A 20,850-nucleotide genomic window follows, 5' to 3' on the forward strand; every position below is an offset into this window, starting at 1 on the left:
GCTTTCAACACCCACTCGCTGTCTGTGTTTCTCCATGTACAGGCACGAGCACACACACACACATTACCTCTGTTGGCTTCTGTGCAGAGTCTCTGTCCTGTTTGAGAAAGATTAAGACAGACATTTAAAAAGTCATGGTTTATAGCCAGTATTCAATTCATTACGGTTACCCTGAGTTAAATTCTGACTGAAATACCCTTCGCCGCCTATTCCTTTTCCCCCCAAAATCAGTCTCTTCAGAGCTGTATTTCACACAGATTAATTCTTGCTTTCTTTGAGGTCAGTGAGCTGACATGAAAATACAGTTGCTTTGGTTTACTTTGTAAAGGATTAGCTGTGTATATAATTAGTGACATACAGTCTGTTAAGGCACTAATGAGCACAGCTGGCTGAGAGGACCCAAAGCAGGAATCAGACAGGGTAGAAGCCAAGTAGATAAAACATCCACAGCCTCCATTCCTTGGCCGTCCAAGCAAACAAACAAACAAAAAAAAGAAACCCAACCCATGAACTCTAGCTCTCATCAACAAGTTCTGGTTATATTTTCAGTCCTGTTATCCCTCCTGAGCTGTAAAGGCACAGCTCAGCGCTTGGGTGTCAGGGAACTCAGCAGCTTTTAGTTCAGGCTGTCAAAAAAGAGCACAGGAATTGCCCTGATTTGATGACATTGTTAGAGGCCAGCTGCTTTCGGTCACTTAAGAGAGACCTAAACTGAAGCCATCACCAGACATACAAAGGCTCAGTATTTTGTTCCCAACCACCTAAAACATATAGTCACTCCACACTGTATTTTATAATGCATTAATTACACAGCCTTCCAAAATTATTCGCCTTAAACACTGGTAGGAAGTAGTAGTGGGACTTACTTTCTTCTTGTCTTAAATCTGAAAAGCCTATCAACTAAAAAAAATACCTTGTTATCTGAGGAAAAACACAGCAAGATAGTCTCAGGCAAACACCTCATGCAAAAACAACAACAAAAAAAGGCTCCTTTGTTTTCAAGGACAAACTTTCTCCTTTAATGAAATCTGAAGGAAGTCACATGTACATGACCATTGCTAACACATGGCATGAGGAGCCCTAGTCTGACACAGAATTTCTCAGAAGGCGGCAACAGAGCACCCACGGGGTCACTGCCACAACAGAGACATCAGCCCCATTTCTAAGGGTATGAGAGGAAGTAAAAGACCAAACCAACCGCTTCGGATGTCTCTTTTCTCAGACTGCTCAGACTGCTGGACTTCTGCAGCGAAGAAGTTCTGAAACAACAACATGAAAACCAAGCCAAGTTACTGGAATTAAATTTACTACAATAAAACACTCTCAGGGATCAGCTTTAAAGAAAGCATTATAACACATGATGAGATATACTAAAAACAAAGACGTTTTGAATTAAGCCAATCAAGGCACTAATCAGAGCCCACGAAATTTGAGAAGATAGTGTAAGAACTTCCGCATCGTAATTACTGCTGCTAATGCTTCAGTGACATGATGCCTACCTGTGGATATTTTTGGCTTCTTATTTAACATGATATTTTCAGAAGCACAAGCAGAAGTTACACAGGCGAAGGAAGTGATATAAACAAAAGCTATGAAAAACAATATTTTTAGCAACAGGCTTCTGACTAATTTAATCCTTAAAGAAGTCAACCATGTGTGTTTTAGTATTTTATCTTCAGTTCCATCTTCCATTCAGACCAGACATCCCCCAACTTCTGGTGGGATTTACAGTCTAGACCTCTTAAGTCTGGTTAAAAAGATAGATACCATTAAAGTTTTTCCCACAACCAGATATAAATTAAGAGCAATTTCACTGAATATTGTTACCTATCTTCATACCAACATAAGGGGAATAGATTTGTCTTTGGGAATATTCTCATGGCACTAAGACACTCAAAATAAAAGCAGCTGCTGAGCCTCACATGGTGTACCAGACAAACCCTGTTGACTTAGGCTTCTTACTAATAAACCTCTTTGACTCAACTTACGAGTCATAAATAGTCCTGATTTCCCTTGGGAACATGGCTACGTGGCAGAAAGTAAAATTGTTTTCTCACTGTGGTCAGCTGATCACCTTTCCCCCGCTATCAAAAGAAAAAAAGCAAATCACGTGCACATGTCCTATGGAAAACTGTAAATTTCAAAGTATATTGACAGTCTACAACCCAATTAGAGATGCTTCACAGTGTAAAAGAAATTAACTGCACATGTGCACAGATAAAGCATTGTAAAATAATGATCATGAAAACATAGGACATGAGCAGAAAACTACAACCACTAAATATCATCTTGGCTAGAATTAGTTTACATATTTACACGGGTATGTAAAATATCGGGCGTGCGTGGGGGGGGTTTCAAGTTGACAATCACATATAAATATGTTTTCTAAACATTTCTGATTATGATACTTACACTGGACTATCACACAGCTGTGTTTCTGGGGAGGAACCTATTGATCTTCCTGCACTGTAAAAAGAAAAAAAAAAAACATGAAAAAAATAAGGCATGTGGGGATCCCATCCAAATACCTTGCTGATGCAGAAATTCTATCATTTCAGCCTGCTTTAATCCTGTTTTCACTTCAGCTGTTATGGTACTAACATATGGCAAATTTTGCCCTCTATTTTGCGCCGAGTCTTGCAAAAGATAAAGGACAAAGGTGAGCTCAAGAGCCCCAGGAAAGATAACTCGCACTGTAAGTTGATGACAATACTGCACTATTCAGCTTAAATAAATGCAGAGGTTACAGCATGTGCAGGGCCTGCAGCAGCACCAAGTCGCAGAGGTCACCGACTCCCTGTGAGTCGCCCGTAGTGCGTGGCATTTTGCTGCAGGTGAGTGCTTTGTTTGCTTTTTTCTGGGACGGGACATAGATGAAATCCCTGCTGGTGATGGCTAGAGCTGCACAAGGCACAGCACAGCAGAAACCAAGCAGAGCTGGTCTTCTGGATAGGATGCTTTCCTTGACTGGAACCGGAAAAAAATCACACATCAACTTGTGCTTACACTGATTTTTCACATTGAGATCGATGACAGTTTTAAGCCAACAAGACTTCCTTGCCTCTGGATTCTTAGTATTTGATACTTGTTTAGATAAAGCCAGGGATTTGGACCCAGAAGAAAAAACCCTAGCACAGCCTTTGCGTAGCTGCAAGTCCGGTGTGCTTTTCAGTACTCCTTGCAGTGCCAGTCCAGATTTGCACGGGCCAGGTTTCCTCACCCAGGCAAGGAGGGTGCAAGCTTAGAAACGCTGGAGGAAGCTGTCAGCCAATTCTCACCCAGGAAGCTGCCACTGGGTTCAAGCATGTTGGCCCCGGGGTGCCACAGCTCAGGCACAGCCCTGGGGTGCAGCCACGCATCCTCACCCTGGCTTCCCTGGGAAACTGTGCCTACAAATTTCACCTGGCTGTCAAAATCTCAGGCAGGGCTCTCGTAAGAGTGAGTGAAGAAATATCCTTGCATTTCATCATGCCAAGGGACAGCAGCAAGCACATCTCTTTCTCTTGGTCTTTTGAAATGCTGCTTGAGGTTCTTTCTGGGGTTCCATTAACAGCTCAAGGCTAGAGCTGGACAGTCCTTTTGTGGCAGTTTTGGCAATGTCTTACACCAATCTTTAGCAACCGTGGAAAATGTCCAAATGCAAATCATCAGGAATACATTTGTGCTAGCACAACCAACACTATCTCAGCCAGACCTAGATGATGTAAACCTAGATAAAAATAATGATTCTGTGTCCGCAGTTACATTAGATCAGTTTTTCTCTCCTGTTAATTTCTTGCGAAGCAGCTGGTATAGAGTATGAGTGCTGCTACAAGCAACAGCAACCAAATTAATACTTGCTTACTGAAAAAGATTTAATCAATGCACTTGATAACACGAGCATAAGCATAGCTTGCTATAGCTAGTCAAGTGAATGCTAGCCTTGTTTAAGTGACTTAATGACTTGAGTGATAGATTATTAAACGTCTCAGAATATTGGATTTGAAACTGAAAAATACACGGAAACAGTAATACCTTATTTCACTTGCAGGATCTGGCCTTGGCTGTGTTTTCACTTTCTCTGCAACAGTTTCTGAGCTCTTGGATGTTGATGAAAAAGAAGGGATTGAAATCTGTAAAATACTGGTGTGGATCTGTAAGGAATTCTAAAAAGAATGAAGAATACGTGTTACACTGTTATAAGCTGAAATTAAGCAGTCATAAATGAAAAAAGAGTAACAGATAAATACGAAAAGAAGGATCTGAAATAAGATTTTTGAAAGTTATTTTTTTCTTTCTACTGTAATACAATGATTTACTACTAGAAAGATGGCACTGAAGATAAAACATGAATCACTGCACAGACAAGCTACAGCATAGACAAAAATCTCACAGGTCTCCCAAAGCTGCCTGCTAAATCTCTGCCACAGACCCCACGAAGGGCTGTTCACTTTTCAGATTTAGTCTTGTCCTCAGCTGCTCAGAGAATACCAAAAAAGCTGCTAATCATTTAATTTAATTTAGTTTTCTTCATAGTGCGTTCATGCAGTTTCGTTAAGTAAGTCAAATCCCTGCTCTGACTCAGAGCTTTAAGAGAAGAGATCTATAGTTTTATTACTGGAAAACGTGACTGTAAAAATCAGAGACTGGACCACAACCTACTTGTCACTTAACTGAATGGATGTAATGATGATTGCATCCTTTTAAACAGGACAGGATATACTAAGTAAGTCCCAACATGTTTACTTTAAGTTCCTGACAAATTAAATGCAGCTCCGAACAGCTATGTTTGATATGAAAAGTAATTTCTATGTTTGATAGCAAAAGCAGTTTAAACCCATTCTCATGACAAATACAGCTCCTGACCCCATCTGATGCTTAAGAAAAATAAATTTAACTGAACTCAAATGAAACTCCTCAGCAGCTTTCACAAGAAAACTACATTCTCCTAAAGGATACGGGACATTACTAAAAACCGTGCAACCCAGAAAAAACTCTTCTTAGAAACTTGAGTTTTGGCATCTGCAATATGAATACAGCACAAGCAATGTTTTCAAGGAGCGATGGCATTAAATGAGGAAGAAAAAAAGATACCTCTTCATGTATATTCATGTTAAACTCATCGTGGATTGGAGATGCTGTTACTGGAGTTGGGGATGGGCTTTTCTCTGGGTCAGTCAAACTTGGTGTGTCCAATAAAACTGTGGAAACAGACCCTGAGTTCAAGAAGTCTTCACTGTCACTTTCCTTGCCTGAAAGCAGAGAAGGTGGAAACGTGTTGGCTTTACTTCTAGATACATGATGACCCTTGCTCCCATGCAAGGCACAGTTGGTGTGCTCATTTATGGGCCAAAAAGGGAAGAGGCCAGGATTATTAATTTTTTTTAAGAGAGACTACAATAGGAGAAGGGGAGTCATTGCCAAATGTCACTTCCCAATTCAACCACCACAACAAATCAGAGTTGGAGCAGAAGTAGGACATACATCTGACAGCAAAAAGCCCAGCAAATACTGTCAGGGCATTTAGTGGGATCAGTTTCAACAAGCTGAATAAACTGGAGTGGTTATTTCCTGTCCCATGTTCTGGAATTTCATACTAAATACTTCTTTTCCCTTATTCACTAGGGAAAGACCAAGGATTGAGTCTGCCTGAAACTTAAGATGTCTCTATGGTATCTTCAAGTTACCCGTAGGAGAAATGCAGACCACTGCACAGCAGTCTAACACCAGCTTTTAAGTGACTACATTATGTTTGCAGACTGCCACAAAATGAGTGTGTCTCATGTAGTTAATGCCATAGCCCACACCAGCATCTGGCATCCTCTGCTCCCAACGAGCAACCTGCTGCTCCTGAACTGCCTCAGTACCACCAAAAAGCTCGGATTTCCACACTTGCCAGTGATACCAAAGTACTGACGCTGAAAGAAAAAGTTAAAGGCAAGCAACACTTTCTAAAACGTGAGCAGAAACCTAGCACTGATTGCCAAAGATCTGATGCAAATACAAACGAAAGCCTGTTCACAGCAAAAACCTCTCTTGCCCATTTTTCACTGCTTGAAATTTCTGTCCATGCTCCATGAACTGACCACAAAGCACAGTTCCCCAAGTCTCGAGGTCTGTTTTAACATCATCTGTCTTTGAAAGCATAGCACTGCATGAAAGAGTAATACCTATTAAAAAATGCTACTCCTCTTCAACGCTCAGCGTTGTATTTTGCCCTCATCACCACCTTTCCTCTTCCCTCACTGATAATGTGCTTTCCCAGTCTTGTAGATAGAAGACATGCAGCTGTATCCTTAGCGTCCCTCAGTGGTTTTGAGGAAGAAAAAGCCCTCACATACCAAGATCCAAAGCCCACAGTTTTCAGCCCAGCATGCTCTGGCGCATGCCAGCTCCCATCCAGGCTTACATTCATGATGCTGGACTAAAAGAAGCTGCTTCCTGACCCCACCGTTGCACCCACCTCAAGCCTGCAGTGCTTGTGTGGGAGCAGGAAAGGCAGCTGGAGACCGCGGGCAAGGGCTTTCACGTGGTTCTACAAATCAGCCAGCACCCTCAGGAGCAGAAGTCAGGATCTCATTGCTGCAATCACCACCTCCCTGCAGGGGTGGCCTCTCAAAAGCCAGTCAGAAGCAAAGAGGGGCACCAGGAACCTCTCTTTTCCCTGGCTTTTAGACCCAGTCTTAACAGCATGTCCCAGGGGGCTCTGTCCCCCACTTTTCCTGTCTTGGCCCAAGACAGCAGACACAAGAGCCCAACCATGAATTCACCATCACAAAAACACACATTTTGCCTCCTTGCTCACTGCTGGCTATTGACAATCTTCACTCTGAAAGGATCCCTGGGGGCTCCTACATGCCTCTCCTAGGAAGATGTCCACCTCCAACATTTGCCCAGACAACAAAAGCCACAAGCCTTGTCTGTCTTAAAGAAGGCTCAGGCAGCGAGCTCGAGTCAATTCAAGGTCTGGGGAAGGCTGGGTTGGCCTTCTCTGGCCTTCAGAGGACTCAAAGACAAAAGGAGGTTTCCATAAGGCAGTAATACAACACCGGTGCACAGACTTTAAAGTTGCGCATGTATTATATGTGCATACATTATCAGAAAGTTAACATCTAAAATTTGTTGGGGACAGCTCTTTCAGAGGACAGTGACCTGCAAAATGCAACCTGAGCGCTGAAAGAATAGAACAATGCAGGGAAAAACCCACCAGGCCAGGATTATTGTTGTAAAGGCAGATGCTCATTTTCTAATATCTAAGTGTTTTCATCTGAAAACCCAGAACCATTTCAGTGTAATGTTCTCCATGTGTTACTTTTGATTTTCTTTTAAGGGAGAAAGGAGAGAGATAGGTTATTCAATTCAATTACATCAAACTGATGACCACCTCAACATTTATCACCTTTGGGGACCAGAACCTCCTGGATCTGGAAACCTCCGCCAATCTTGGAGCATACGGAATGGACCATGACGCGTTACAATATTTATTATAGCTACCATTTCAGCCACACAGTTAAGCTCATTGTCTGGTGGCAGAGAAGGCTTTTCTTTTTTTGGGTGTGTGAAAAAAGACTGGTAGGAAAAGCTAGCCTGGCCCCCACTGGGTTGGGAAGGAGAACTATTCCACAGCTGCTGCTGGTTCATTACACGCCAAAGACATAGTGTGTCATCGCCACAGCCCTGACCTGGCAGCACATCCACTTTGCTACAGACATTTTTGCAGCTCTTGGGCACTGCTATTAGAGCGTGCACAGCCACTGGGGCAGTACTTGTTTGGCTTGTAGAAATGTGCATGCTCAGGCACTGCTCTGCTCAGCTACAACTCCCTCCCCAGGAACACATGCAAGAGGGGAATAGCAATTTTTAGCAGTTAATGTAGCAGCCAGCCCTGAAAGGCATTTCAGGAAGCTATGGAAAGAGCCTGAGAGCCTATCATATTCAAACTAATTTTACAAGGGGGAAATAAGCAACTTGACAATAATAGTTACTACTAGCAGATCGTAAACGGGATCCAAATGTGCATCTGCCTGGACAAAAAAGGCAATTTACCAGTTCACACCAGTTGAAGACCTGGCTTTTGCTCTAACTAAGAGGTACCTCCAAAGATGGTAAGTCTAAGAGGCAATATAACACCATGCAACGCACCTAGAGTTTAAATGAGAGCAGAGTTTAATTTTTTTTTGATTGTACAATACCTTTTTTACCTTGAGCCAATATCACCATGTCCTGAACTTTCTTGTACCTATTCAGAGATTGCCGAAGCTCTTCTATCTTCCGATCCTAAAATAAAGGAAAGTTGTGACTGTGCTTCTTCCTTCAGGAAATAAAAAAAAAAAGAAATACAAATACTAGATATTCTTCAGTTTAATTGGTTGTGAAACTAAAAGAAATGTTAAGTGTGGGTGGGACAGGACCCAGAACTCTGAGAGGTTCTGAAACATCAAAACTTCTATTTAGCAAAAACTATCATCTGGTTGATCACCAGAATTGTCCCAGCCTTGAAAGTGTATTTCAGCTCCCTCTTTAAGTCAAAGGTAGAGTATAATTAATTTAGCATGTACAAAGAAAGCAGTAATCAAAGGGTTTAGGGCTTTGTTGATCAAAAGGAAACATCCTACAAAATGCACATGCATATGAATGTGCAAAACCACGCATGAAAACAATTCATACTTTACAGAAAGTCCTTTTGGAAATGCAGCCTGTGATATCTCATGGGACTTGTACAGAACTCTACATTTTCAGAGCACGCCGTAGACTGCAGTCCCACTGAACTGAATGACACAACAGCGTAAGGACTCTGTGTACATGCGACGGAGCTCATAAATGCTCAGTTATAGTCCCTTAAAAGCACTGCAGTGCTTGACTATAGTGAATCATTGATTCTTAAAAATTTGATTTTTAATTGAATTGTGACAAGTTCATATGTGAAGATTTTCTTAGAGATTTAACTCAAATCCGATGAATGATTACTGAAAAAATGATGACTTCGCTACCTTCTCTTCATTTGCTGCCATTAGAGATTCTACTGCCTTCTTCATTTTCTGTACCTCTATATCTAAAAACACAATACAGTTCTCTAAGTCAATTTAAATTAGACAGCGTAAGGAAATAAGAAAAACAAAAAACCTAGAAGCAACTTGATAATACCGAAAGTAAATTTACAAATTAAAAGACAACGCATAAGCCACTTAAACTCTAATTTAGATGGAAATACATAGAAGAAAACCCCTTTTCTTCAAAACCTTTTTCCTTGTATTTTTATCATGGAAATGATGAAATTCAGGAAAATTTCCTTACCCACCCCCCTCAGCCTTAGGAAAATGGAAAAGTCAGGAGTAAAACTACTCCTTGACTTTCATGATTTCCCTCTTTCAAATAATCAAATAATTGCAAAACGAAAAGTCCAAAATATAAAATACTACATTTGGAGTGCAATAAAATGCATCCTCATTACAACAGTCAACAAAGACCCCAAACGACATCTCAAAAACCCACTATACAAAGCAATAGGATTAATGTAGATCTGATGAAGAAAGCATTGTGCAGTGACACTTAGTCTTAATTCAGTATGGATGTAGAAGTGAGGACAGCACAACAGAATGATACAAGTATTTGCTGTGATGAGCATTCATGCTAGAATATATATTGTAGTTCAGACATGGAAAAGGTTCCTAATACAGACATCAGTGTTCTGTGCTTCATCTACAACCCTTATTTACACAGAAGTATAAATACATGGAAACATGTGTGTTCTAACCAGGTTAGATTTTGGAAGTGTTGTGGACTAGAAACTCAAAAAGAATGGAAACAATCTCCATTTTTGCTAAAAATCTACCTTGCATAAGCAAAGTAAACTTTAAATTTCGTCACAAACATAGGCAGGTGGCCAAATTCACTGGCAAGAAAGCATTTTACCTGGTTTCAACTTCCTAAAATTTCTCAGAAAAGAGAGAAGGAGGAACATTTTCCTCCTTAATGAAATGCAAGAAGAAAACAAGCTGCCTGGCTGGCTTTCTAGATAAAAGACATTTAGACACATTGGGATAAAACTGCAGCTGATCCAGTTCCAACGATTTTCACTCAGTTATGCTAACAGAAAACCTGGCTTACTGGATTGCGATTGCATTTCATTGAGAGGCAACTGTTTTGTGAGTCTCCATGAGACCAAATCTTTCTTCGCCTATCAGCTTTTCTTCAGAAAACTTATTTCAAGTGTGATATATCCACCCGTATTCTCAAATTTTACTGTAAGTGTAACTAAGGGTTATAGACTATGCAACCTAACAATGTTTATTAAAGCAGTTTTGCAGACACATGCAGAAAGCTATTCTGAAATGCACTTCTGAAATGCAAATGCTTGTGGAAAGACACCAGAAACCTTACTTTTATCTTTGAGCTTCTTTTTACAATTTTCATCTGTGCAGGAAAATCCATCGGATTTGAAATTAGCATGAAGGTTATGACATTAAATAACTTTTATGACAATATTGATACTTAAGGAGTCAGTTATCTATTATTGTAGAAGCAAGCAGTTCATGGTTTCAGGCTGCACTCCCCGGGTGCTAACATTTATAAAGACACAAAATAGCCTCACTGCTCTCATACACAACTACCTGTCTCAAGGATATATTTTTTCAACTGCATGTCTTCACTTGTAAAGCCTCAGAAAAGGCTTATGCCAATAGATTACTCTTAAGCTAACACTTTACTGGCAAAAGGCATCTAAGCGATAACGTACGCATATTTGTTCAGAAAGTACAATTCAGCTAATGGGGCAGATAACCTGTGTTATCTGTAAACGGTATTACTTAATATTGGTCCACGTCAGAAAAAACATGGTTCACCATGGCAGAAGATCTCCTGCTGAGCTATACTGAAAACTAAACTAAAGCTGAGAACCAGAGGGTAATGGAAGTTCAACATACACAGCAGCTCCCAGGAACAAAAGCCCCATATAAGTCGTCATAAATGCAATAAAGTCAGACCTGTTCACATTTAAATGTTATTAAGAAAACCCAAACAAATGCATCATGATTCAATGTGGTCACTTGTAGTGATCTTACGCAGTGTTTTGAAAACAGATCATTTTATTAAACAAAATGTGACAATCTACACACAGCATTTTCCTCCTCGGGTCAAGAGAGGAGACTAATCTCTTGTGGCTTTATTTTTCTAAAAAACGTACTTTAAAAGCAGAATCTTAAAACCAGCAATAACCATCAGTGAGACATGTTCAGAACTGAAATTGCAGCAGGTCAAAAAAGCTTGTGGAAAATTATTGTGAGGCTTTAAAGAAAAATTTCTATTTTTAAATAAGTTCCCCAAAATAAATACTGATTTTGTTTCTTCCTTGCAAGCAAATAAAAGAATTATCTGACATGTAAAGTTTCCGTGCTAATTCAAGCTTAATTACGATTTAGACTTAGCCAATGCACAAATCCAGAACCAGTCCTCAATTCCACCCACTTAACAGCTAGGTCTACATTGAAGATTTGCTGGTACACATCATACTCTGGTTTGCAGTATGGGTTTTCCCCTTCCCTAGCAGTAAAGAGTGTACAAGCAAAGCTCAGCATAACACAGAAAGTTTCCTTCTCAGGATAATCTTTTTGGGGAGCTTGTTGAAATTAGTTTAAGGATTTCTTTGCCAATATAAACTACATCTTTTGAGGCACCATGCAAGGCACGTGAAGAGCTAACTAGGGATTACTTAGGCTAGTTTGAAATTGATCAAGAACTTGCTATGACAGTAGGTTCAGCAGTTGCATCGCGAACACCCGCTGAACATATAAAGAGAAGTAAACATGAAGACACAAAGTATATGAAAATTGAGGCTTTTATCTGTTATTTCCTGTACAACCATTCACGGAAGCATGACCTCAGATGAGGTAACTGAGGAGGACGCAGTGAGAGAGCCTCCCTTCTTCTTACCTCTGTCCAGTATTTCAATCCCTTCTCCTTTCAGCTTGCAAACCAGTTTTTCTTGCAACCTTTTTACCTCGGCTTCCTTCTGCTCCAGTTTGTCTTTCAAAGCTGCTAGCTCATCCTGCAACAGACACAGGACCACTCAGTGACAGTTTCCACACGCGTCTGAGACATTTCCAAAATTCTTTCCTGTGAAGTGCGGTGGAGAGGTCCTCAGCTGGTGGAAATGACTGAGAGCCCCCTGACATTTACACTGGCTGAGGGTACACCGACCAAACTGCCTCTGAACATCACAACAGACCACTGAGACTGTAAGGGGCCAACGCCAGGGGGCCTATGATCCAAAAGTGTCAGTCTCAACGTGTAAACGAAAAGAGATTTTACATCTAAATTTAAAGAAGAAAGAGTAAAGCAAAAAAAGCAGTTTTCTGATTTATTTAACCTTGCAGAGACAGAAAAAGTGCAGGTGATAAGGCTGAATGCTAAAATTTATGAACACTTTGGTGTTCATAACTCAGCCTCACAACACTTACATTTTGGTATCTATAGGGCATTTGCATGTTCAAAGCTGGACAATTATGGAATTGTGCTTACACCAGATTGAGGACAGTTTCAGAAATAACAACTGCTTCTATAAAAGGAAAATCAATCACGACACCATCAAGCACATAGACACATAATGGAAAGCAGATCAGACAAAAATGTGGTACCTCTACCACAGTTTGTGTCTGCTGATCAAGCATTAGGAAAGGAAGCTTAGAGTTGAGATTCAAGGGAATAAGACAGATGGTGTTTGGGGGAGTTGGGGTGCATTAGATAAACGCTGTCAAATTTTAAGTTATATCTAACCACCTGCACTAGCAAGTGACTGGCACAGATCCATGCACTTAACTTTTTAAAATTTGAGTCAAATCCTACCCAGATTAGTAACATGTTTCTTTGATGTCTGAGGATATCTTGTGCAATCAAGACAGGACCCTCAGTGCAAATGTACCCGACACTGAAAATTTAATTTGTTCAGTTTGTAAACTAAACAAAACAAGGCAAGACTCATAATTTTGGCATTTACTGAAGTTTTAAACCCTTAAAGGAATAAACCGAACTGGAATATTGTGGCTTAGGTATATTCCTGAGCTTCTCTCAAAAGATATGTTTGCGAATATATAGTGATGTCTGCCACCCAAACTGTGGCCCAGACTAGAGAATTTCCTGAAATTGGTTCATGTTTGCTCTAAAGCATCATTGGAAAAATAGATCAATCTTAAAATTGTCAAGAAACCAAAGCCTCTTCCAGAACAGTGGTTGGGTAATATAATCCTGCAGTGCTCCAACTTGGCACTGATTTTGATGGGATTTCTGCCAGTGTAGGACGCAAGCTTCTCCCAAACCAGACCATCTCTTGGTCAGTTGAGAAGCTGCTGTTATACCCCTGGGCAACTAGAGCTGCATGTGGTTGTCAATGTGTATTTCCTCCCCTGAATTAGTAACACAATATGTGAATTTACATGTGGGAGAGAAGACAATATAAAAGAATCACTATTTTCTAGGTAGTTTTCATGAATAAATTTTCTCCAACAAGGGGAGAAAAAGTTCTGTTTGGATAATGGATGTAAGCTACAGAAGAGACAATCTTTACTTGGAAGGGGAATGATTTTGACCCAAGTCATATTCCAATCCATTAGCCTATGCAAAGTTCAGCACAGTAAAATCCTCTCCCATCTGACATAAAAGCTGTTTACAAGGAATATCTACATAAAGAGCTTTCCACATCTAATGGGAAAGGGCACACTGCATTATCAACACACAGCAATTAATGAAGAACAAAGCACGACAGTACGATGCAGGACAGACCGTAAAATGGTGGAATATGAAGGATTCAAAACAGGCCTGATGTTACCCAGAAACTACTACACCTTTAGAATCTGGCTTTTTTGCTCCATCCGCTGCTTTTCATACTGCATCTGACCCACTTTGATTTTCATACTAGAAAGTTTGGCCATTAAAGACTGGTAACAGAGACAGAGGAGTGAGAGAAAACTGAAGATAGAAAAGAGACAAGGCTAAATGGCAAAGATAAGTTAAACACTTACAGAAACAGGCTGCTAGAATTACTTAGGTGAATGCTTTCTCTTCAGAAGTGGCTGATTTTTAGCACATTTAGGAGAAAATACATGCTCATCTTATGGCACACGCCTTATGTACTGCAGCTGGTGTTTCCTGACACATATGTGTCTAAATGGGTCTAAAGGGTCTAAAAGGGTCTAAACAGGTAACAAATTTAGTGTTAACTGCCAGCTGCATGGTAAGTTATCCTTCATTAAAAAAAAACAATGCCCAGATCTGAAAACCATAGCATGAAATTTGGAAATAACCCCAGACGCTAAGTGAGCACCATGAAACCCCTGGGCCTGAGCATGCTTAGGTTTTTGTAGGGTGCAGGCAAGGACTGGGGAAAAGACAGCGAACTTCTAAAGCCTGACTTACATACTCCTCTGCTTCTTCCCCTCAGCCTCACTTACTTTGGTCGTTTTCAGTTTTTTCTCATACTGGAGTCTTTCATTGTCCATTTCTCCCACTCTCAACCGCAACTCATTTATTTCCTGGATCAAATCCTGAGTGAGGGGAAAAATAAGACCAGAAACAACAAAGAAATTCAGAAAATTAAATAGAACAATAGCTACCCATTGGTAGGACCATAAAAACACAGAAGCAATAAAAGGCATGCTGCACACAAAAACACACCACCCAAATTCATAGCTAAGTCAAGCAATTCAGAGCTTTCTAGATATCCAGGGACTGTATTTCTCAGTTTCTGCATTACTGCAGTGAATGCAAGAGGGCAGAAGACAAAGGGAGACATAAACTGAAGTTGCGTTCCCTGTGCTGAGGGCCAAGAAATGCTTCCTGCCCCTCTGGCTGCTCAACTGCTTGGACGTCCACCAACACGAATCGGTAATGGAAAACCGTGGCAGCCATCCTTCAATACACAGCAGCCACATCCTCCCCTTGCCTGTCCCTCCCACACCCCAGGCTCGCCAGCCGTCATCCGCCTTTTTAAAATATGAAATGGTTGCAGTGCAAATCCACGTTTCTGCCACTCAAATGAGGCCCTCTAACTGAGGGCTGAATGGAAGAGTCATCGCTAGTTTCTACAAGCACAAAGGCTTACATGTTCAAGCATCAATGGCGCCACTACAGCTGAGCTTTGCAAATTCAGCCTGGTTTGGAAGAAACTCGGAGCCACCATCAACTCACATCTGAGCTCTTCAGGAGAACGGCTCGACCTCCTGGCCATCCTCCAGGAAAGATCTACCAGCTTTGGAGACCAGCCCTGACTGCCACCAGCATTACAGCTCCCTTTCGGCAGTGGTCAAATGAATCCTGAACTTGACTGCCCCACCAAAGCGCAAGGCACTCTTTCTCCAAACCTCCCCATCCTCTAGATGGGGAAATGGGATCTTAAGTGGCCAGCTGCAGACCTGCAGGAAGTCTGGGGGACACCCAGGAGAGAATGTCCCTCCATATAAGAGAAAACAAGCCACAGCTTACTGGGAAAATGATCTTCCTGCTCAGCAGGGGAACACATTACTAGAAGGCCGTGGCTTTCACACAACTCAAAGATATCAAGCAAGCTTCTGCCTCATGTACACCTCACTGACCTTTAGTTTATGTATGGACATCAGATCAGCGTTATGTTTGTGTGAAAAAAGAAAAAAGGGAAAAAAAGAAAAGAAACGAGAAAAAAAACAAAGAAAAAAGAAAAGAAAGAGAAAAAAAGAAAAAAAGAAAACAAAACAAAGCAGCTTCTGAGCAGCTACTATAATGCTGTATCACCAGGAAACCCTTCAAAAGAGAAGATGAGTTCTTTGTGCACCCTAGAAAACATAAGAGAACCGGAACTGCAGTATGACGGTTTTTAAACTACCAAGAAGATACTATGATACTTAGGTTGGCTTGTCTTCCTACATGGTAAGGCAAATCCTATCCATATCAAGCATCAATGTACACCGAGCTAACAACTGTAAGCACAATTTTTCAGAGCTAAGTGTGTAATTAGCAGAGATTTATAATTCATAAATTAATAAGTCAGCAGCTGACACTCAGAGGGCATTCATAGGTCCCTGGTAACACCTGCCTCCTAGCCCCGTGCCACGTTTTCTAAGCTTACAAGCCTCCGGTTATTATTTTGTGCTTAATGAACCTGATGGCAACTGGGCAGCATCTGTATTTCTTTAGCAAGATCCAAGCACAATTACCAGAACTATGAGGACAAATAAAAATAGAGAACATTTTGATGCTCTTGGTAATTACTATTGCTGATGTATGACTTTCTGATTTGGATACACCTGCAATTCCTCACTGATTCTTCAATGTGTAACCTTTATAAAGCACATCACTTTTCTAAGTATAAACGTACATGGATGTCAGTCTGCATGACTACATTAATTGAGCTGTTTCTTATCAACACCAAGTGTTCAAGATCTCTAACAAATCCATGTTCCCAGGCCTGATGGTCAGCTTTGACACTATGACAATTGATTTGTTTGGGGCTTTTCTCTCCTGCAACCATTATCTTTACTTTGGCACGATTCAATGTCAAAATATGATGTGTAGCAATAACTGTTTAGGTTGTTGCCTACATATTTATCGCTTGAACTACGTCACTTTTGAAATACTAGAGGAGGAGAGGGAAACCAGTTATCCATATTCAAAAGGCCCCTCTGAGAAAAAGCAATAACAAACCAAAACTCTGCTCCTTTTATGAAAAATGTTAGCGGAATCCATATCAATAAAAAGAAATGTCAAGACGCACTCACAACGTCACGGAAAACAGCAATCTTGCAACCAGAATCCATGAGTGTAAGATCTTGGAGCAGAAACTAAATTATTCTGCTTAATCTGTTATGGGCTTCATAGGTAATGGGATCCTTTACCACTGTAACTGGTCATCAAAAATACTGTGCAATTTGCTGAAGGATTAAATAGAACTAAATACAAATCCTAATGGCATGCTTTTCCCTAAAAATATTTTCAATTACTCCTTTGCAAGTGCAACATTAACTCACGTCTTAAGTTATCTACAACACAGTAACTGTAAATAACATTCATTCTCATCTTTTTGAGGCAGAGGAGCACATTAAAGATCCACCAGGTTTCATATACAGACTGTCATTAGTACAAAAGAGATGGTCAACCATTGCACAAATGAGCAGAGGAAAAAGAAAAGGCTCAAACAGGGCTGCCTGAATTACTGCTACTGAATTACTATTTAACTTTGGGCAAGTTACCGGAGGTAAAGACTGTCAAAGACACTGAGGTTCCCCAAGAAATCTTAGCACTCCCAGTATAGGTCACTTTCCTGCTTGCTGCCCTGTTTACCCTTTTCTTCCACTGTTCTCTGTTCAACTGATTTTGACTACAAACTTTTCACAGCAAAGACTGCGCCTTGCCCCCTCCTGCAGCAGTCCCAGCAAGGAGATCACAGCATTGCTTGAAACCTGAAGTTGACAACCATTGTAACTGCTTATGACCTGAGGAGCTTTTGGGACCAGTGTGATGCTTGAGCTGTGTATGTCCCCATGGCACTCAGGGTGTTGTACGGGTTCAGCAGGATCTGAGATCAGACCAAAAACCCACCAAGTTCCCTAGCTGACTTGGATGAACCAGCAGTAAAACAGTCACCCACGCGGTGGCCAGTGTATGGCACCTGCTCTGCTCGCATTTAATACCTCCTCTTTGTGCACCCATAAATGCGTTAAAATACCTGCCATGGGCGCAATGCATGTTCCAGTCTTAAAAAACCTGCAAAACGGGAAAAAGCCATTAAATGGTCCTCTTCTGATCCAGGGTCAGGTCTCTCCATGCAAACACTCAACAGCTGTTCCTTGCATGGGTCCATGAATGGAGCTGAGGGGGTGGGACATACAGACTCATATTTCCCAAAGTCTTTTCCTTCCCTGATCATGTTATTTGTGCTCCCTGGGCCAGGGAGGACAAAAAAGCAATGATAAATTCAAGCTTCAGAGGCTTCCTTACTGGCACTGGAAACAGAAACTATATTTGTAGTTTTGCTCCACTCAGAAATTCATCTGCACAAAGGAGACTGGTGGTGTTTAAATTATGAGGAATTCCCCTTGAGTGAGCCAGTTTAACCTCTGAGGCTGCTTCAAAGACCACATCTGGTTATGGATCCCTCCCTAAATAAACTCCCTTGAATGGTATTTTCTTACATAAACTCAGAGTAACCCAGACCACCTATGCTCCTAAAGGAAAATAATGCTGGTATCTGCTGAGAAAGTGGAAAGAGTGGAATGATTTAAGGAACAGAACAATTCTAAATCTCTATTAAGTATACAATTAGCTTTGAAAAAGCTGTGCATTTTTGAACATCTAGACAGGAAAGTCCTAGAGCACAAACGAATAAAAAACTTATACACCCAGTGAAGCGTCTGTTTAGATAAAGAATGGTGAATATGAGAAACCTACCAAGCTGGAATGGGAAGTTGCAATGACAGACATACATCAAAACTGGATAATATGAAGGATTTAATCTGAATGGTAATTCTGTAGGAGACAGTAGCTCCACAAAAGTTGTTTTAATATGGTCAATTTTTTTTATTATTATTTTCACTTTCTTTTCCCTAAATAAAAACAGAAGCAATATTCATAGCTTTTCTTTCCCAGTTTGGGTATTAATTTTTTTCCATTTCGAATGCTACATGTAAATGCCATAATGTGTTTTATACTAGAGTCCTTTAAATATCCATTTAAATACTCAGCTGTGCTGGAATAATTGATCATCTATTACTTTGCACAGGAATATAATTTGATCAACACTGAACAAAATATTGTGTACTCTTAAATAAGTCCTGTCTCCAAAATACCTGTCAGAGATTTGTGTGGCTGAGATCCTTACAACTAATTAGCCATTTTTCCACTGAACAAAATGGAAATTAAGATACGTTATCCCTTTCAGTGTCTACGTCTAAGCCATTTTACAGCTATAAAGTGTTGAAACAAAGAAAACAACACAATAATTTGCATCACACTAAACCGCATCATTCTGGTTTTCAGAGGGAGGAACATTTTAGTAATAGTTCATTAGTCCTAGTATAAGTATCCAGAAAATAAATACGTATAGCTTGTAATTATAACAGTTAGCTTTTAAACATAATTTAGGTCATCTTATTTTTATCAAAGGCATTAAGTGTATTTCAAGGTATTTCAAAAAGAAAGGTCCTCATAGCTGTCATGCAGTTAGGCCTCTTGTGCTGAGCCTACGGAGTTGCAGTGCAGGTTGTGGTCCTCACACTTAACCACTTTTGTGGTAACAGAGGTAGCTCCGCATCCACCTTCTTGGTGTGCTGTCTGAATTGTGCTGCTTAGTTACAGAGAGACTGCAGTTCAGGAGGGAAATGAAAGAAGGGGGAGTAGAAGAAAGCTCATCAAAGAATCATATTAAATAAAAATAAGAATAGAAAGAGAGAAGCAAATCACCCAAAGCCCGGTCACTTTTGTTACCTGTTTTGGAAAGCACAAGCCACGGGTTGTTTACAAACGGAGATGCAGTGGAACGCAGTTCTGAAAGCACCCGCTCACTGCAGTCATTTGGACCAAACCTTGCCTCCCCAAAGCCATTCACTGCTGATGTCAACTCATTTATCTATTGTTTGGGCTGCTTATGATAGGTGTTAATATACAGGTGAAAAGTTATCCATTATGAGATTCATGAAAGAGCTGAGCACTGTGTGGGCAGAGAGACCTCACGGGAGACGAAAAAGCAGCCAGCTCTTAACACATCTCCTACTCCCTCCACCTTTCCACCTGCCAATTTCTCCAGCCTTGCCTGGACTGCAAAACCAGCTGCTTTTAAGGCAGTGCTGTGATTCTTCACGTAACATCTGGTACCAATCTAGAGGAAAAGGTAACGGGAGGCAACATGTATCTTGTCCACAGCTTGGCAGCACACAGATGTGCTACACACTGCAGGAAGGACAGCAACAACGCTACGTAAATGATCACCACCTTTCAAAGTTGAACATGATTTGAGTCAGTAGTTGTCAACCTATGGACTTCTTTGGGTCTGTGTATTACTTCTGAAAGGCCCAAAGAAAGTAATTCAAAAGCAAGCCTAACTTTTGTTCTTACACTTGCAATACAAGTGAGGAATGACACTCTGCTGGAAAACATGTAGGAAACTGGAAGGGAGTTGATAAACCACTGATTGAAGTGGAAAGGGCAAATTTTGTCTCCTGTGATGACATTATGGCTTCTTCCCTTCTAGAAACGAATGACAACTGCAACATCCACAAGACCAACATCCAACATTTCAGTTCATTCATGAACTCAGAGCTGGAAATTTTGTTCTGCTTCCTAGGCAGACACTGAGGTATTTTCTGATACGGGGTATGTCATCCTGTCAGCAAAGCTTGGCTTGATTCTTGGAAGTTTCCTGGAAAAACTGGACTTGCCCACCTGCTTTGAGGATTTCAAACACAAGCTTCAAACACAAGCACGGTTCAGCTACACAGATCTGCAGTGCACAGAGGGCAAAAGCCACAGGAGAGTGCCGCCAGGATGGCAGCTCCGGTCTGCAGCTCTGCCCGGCACTGTACACCGCTGGGCTGAAGCTAGGCTGAGATGAGTAACCACTGGCCTCTCAGTCCTGGGCTTCTGTGGGGCTGGGGTTTGAAGTGAGGCTTCAAAATGCCCTCCCGCTGAGTCACCTCATTCTCTCTGTTACCGAAACCAAAAGTTATGTCTTTTAGCGTGCCATGTCTCTGCACGAGGGCTTGTACTTGCAGTGGGCTTAAGCATTTGCCTCAGACATGCCTTACTAAGATGATGACAGTTTCAAGTTGGGACAGGAGAGTGGAGCATGTTCATGATTTTAATTAAATCCATCCTAAATACCATCTCTCATGAGATCTGATGGCAAGAATCAAAAAC

At 40.9% G+C, this 20,850-nt stretch overlaps 1 protein-coding gene across 18 annotated transcripts in view; it reads right to left on the minus strand.

Annotated features, from left to right (window-relative positions):
• PPFIBP1 (PPFIA binding protein 1) overlaps nucleotides 1-20,850 on the minus strand; it is a 118,888-nt gene that overhangs the window by 21,042 nt on the left and 76,996 nt on the right. For 8 of the 18 annotated variants that reach the window (XM_063357008.1, XM_063356956.1, XM_063356974.1 and 5 more), the window contains 11 exons: nucleotides 14,421-14,513; nucleotides 13,815-13,907; nucleotides 11,908-12,022; nucleotides 10,360-10,392; nucleotides 8,970-9,031; nucleotides 8,172-8,256; nucleotides 5,074-5,231; nucleotides 4,015-4,145; nucleotides 2,413-2,466; nucleotides 1,199-1,259; nucleotides 68-97 (listed from right to left, as the gene is read on the minus strand). In XM_063357008.1, coding sequence (XP_063213078.1) covers nucleotides 68-97; nucleotides 1,199-1,259; nucleotides 2,413-2,466; nucleotides 4,015-4,145; nucleotides 5,074-5,231; nucleotides 8,172-8,256; nucleotides 8,970-9,031; nucleotides 10,360-10,392; nucleotides 11,908-12,022; nucleotides 13,815-13,907; nucleotides 14,421-14,513 — 915 coding nt within the window. The remainder of the gene's footprint in view (nucleotides 1-67; nucleotides 98-1,198; nucleotides 1,260-2,412; nucleotides 2,467-4,014; nucleotides 4,146-5,073; nucleotides 5,232-8,171; nucleotides 8,257-8,969; nucleotides 9,032-10,359; nucleotides 10,393-11,907; nucleotides 12,023-13,814; nucleotides 13,908-14,420; nucleotides 14,514-20,850) is intronic. The other 10 variants (XM_063357092.1, XM_063357041.1, XM_063357067.1 and 7 more) reach the window with 6 other exon arrangements.

This window comes from Chroicocephalus ridibundus, chromosome 1 (genome assembly GCF_963924245.1).
Source record: "Chroicocephalus ridibundus chromosome 1, bChrRid1.1, whole genome shotgun sequence".
NCBI lineage: Eukaryota > Metazoa > Chordata > Aves > Charadriiformes > Laridae > Chroicocephalus > Chroicocephalus ridibundus.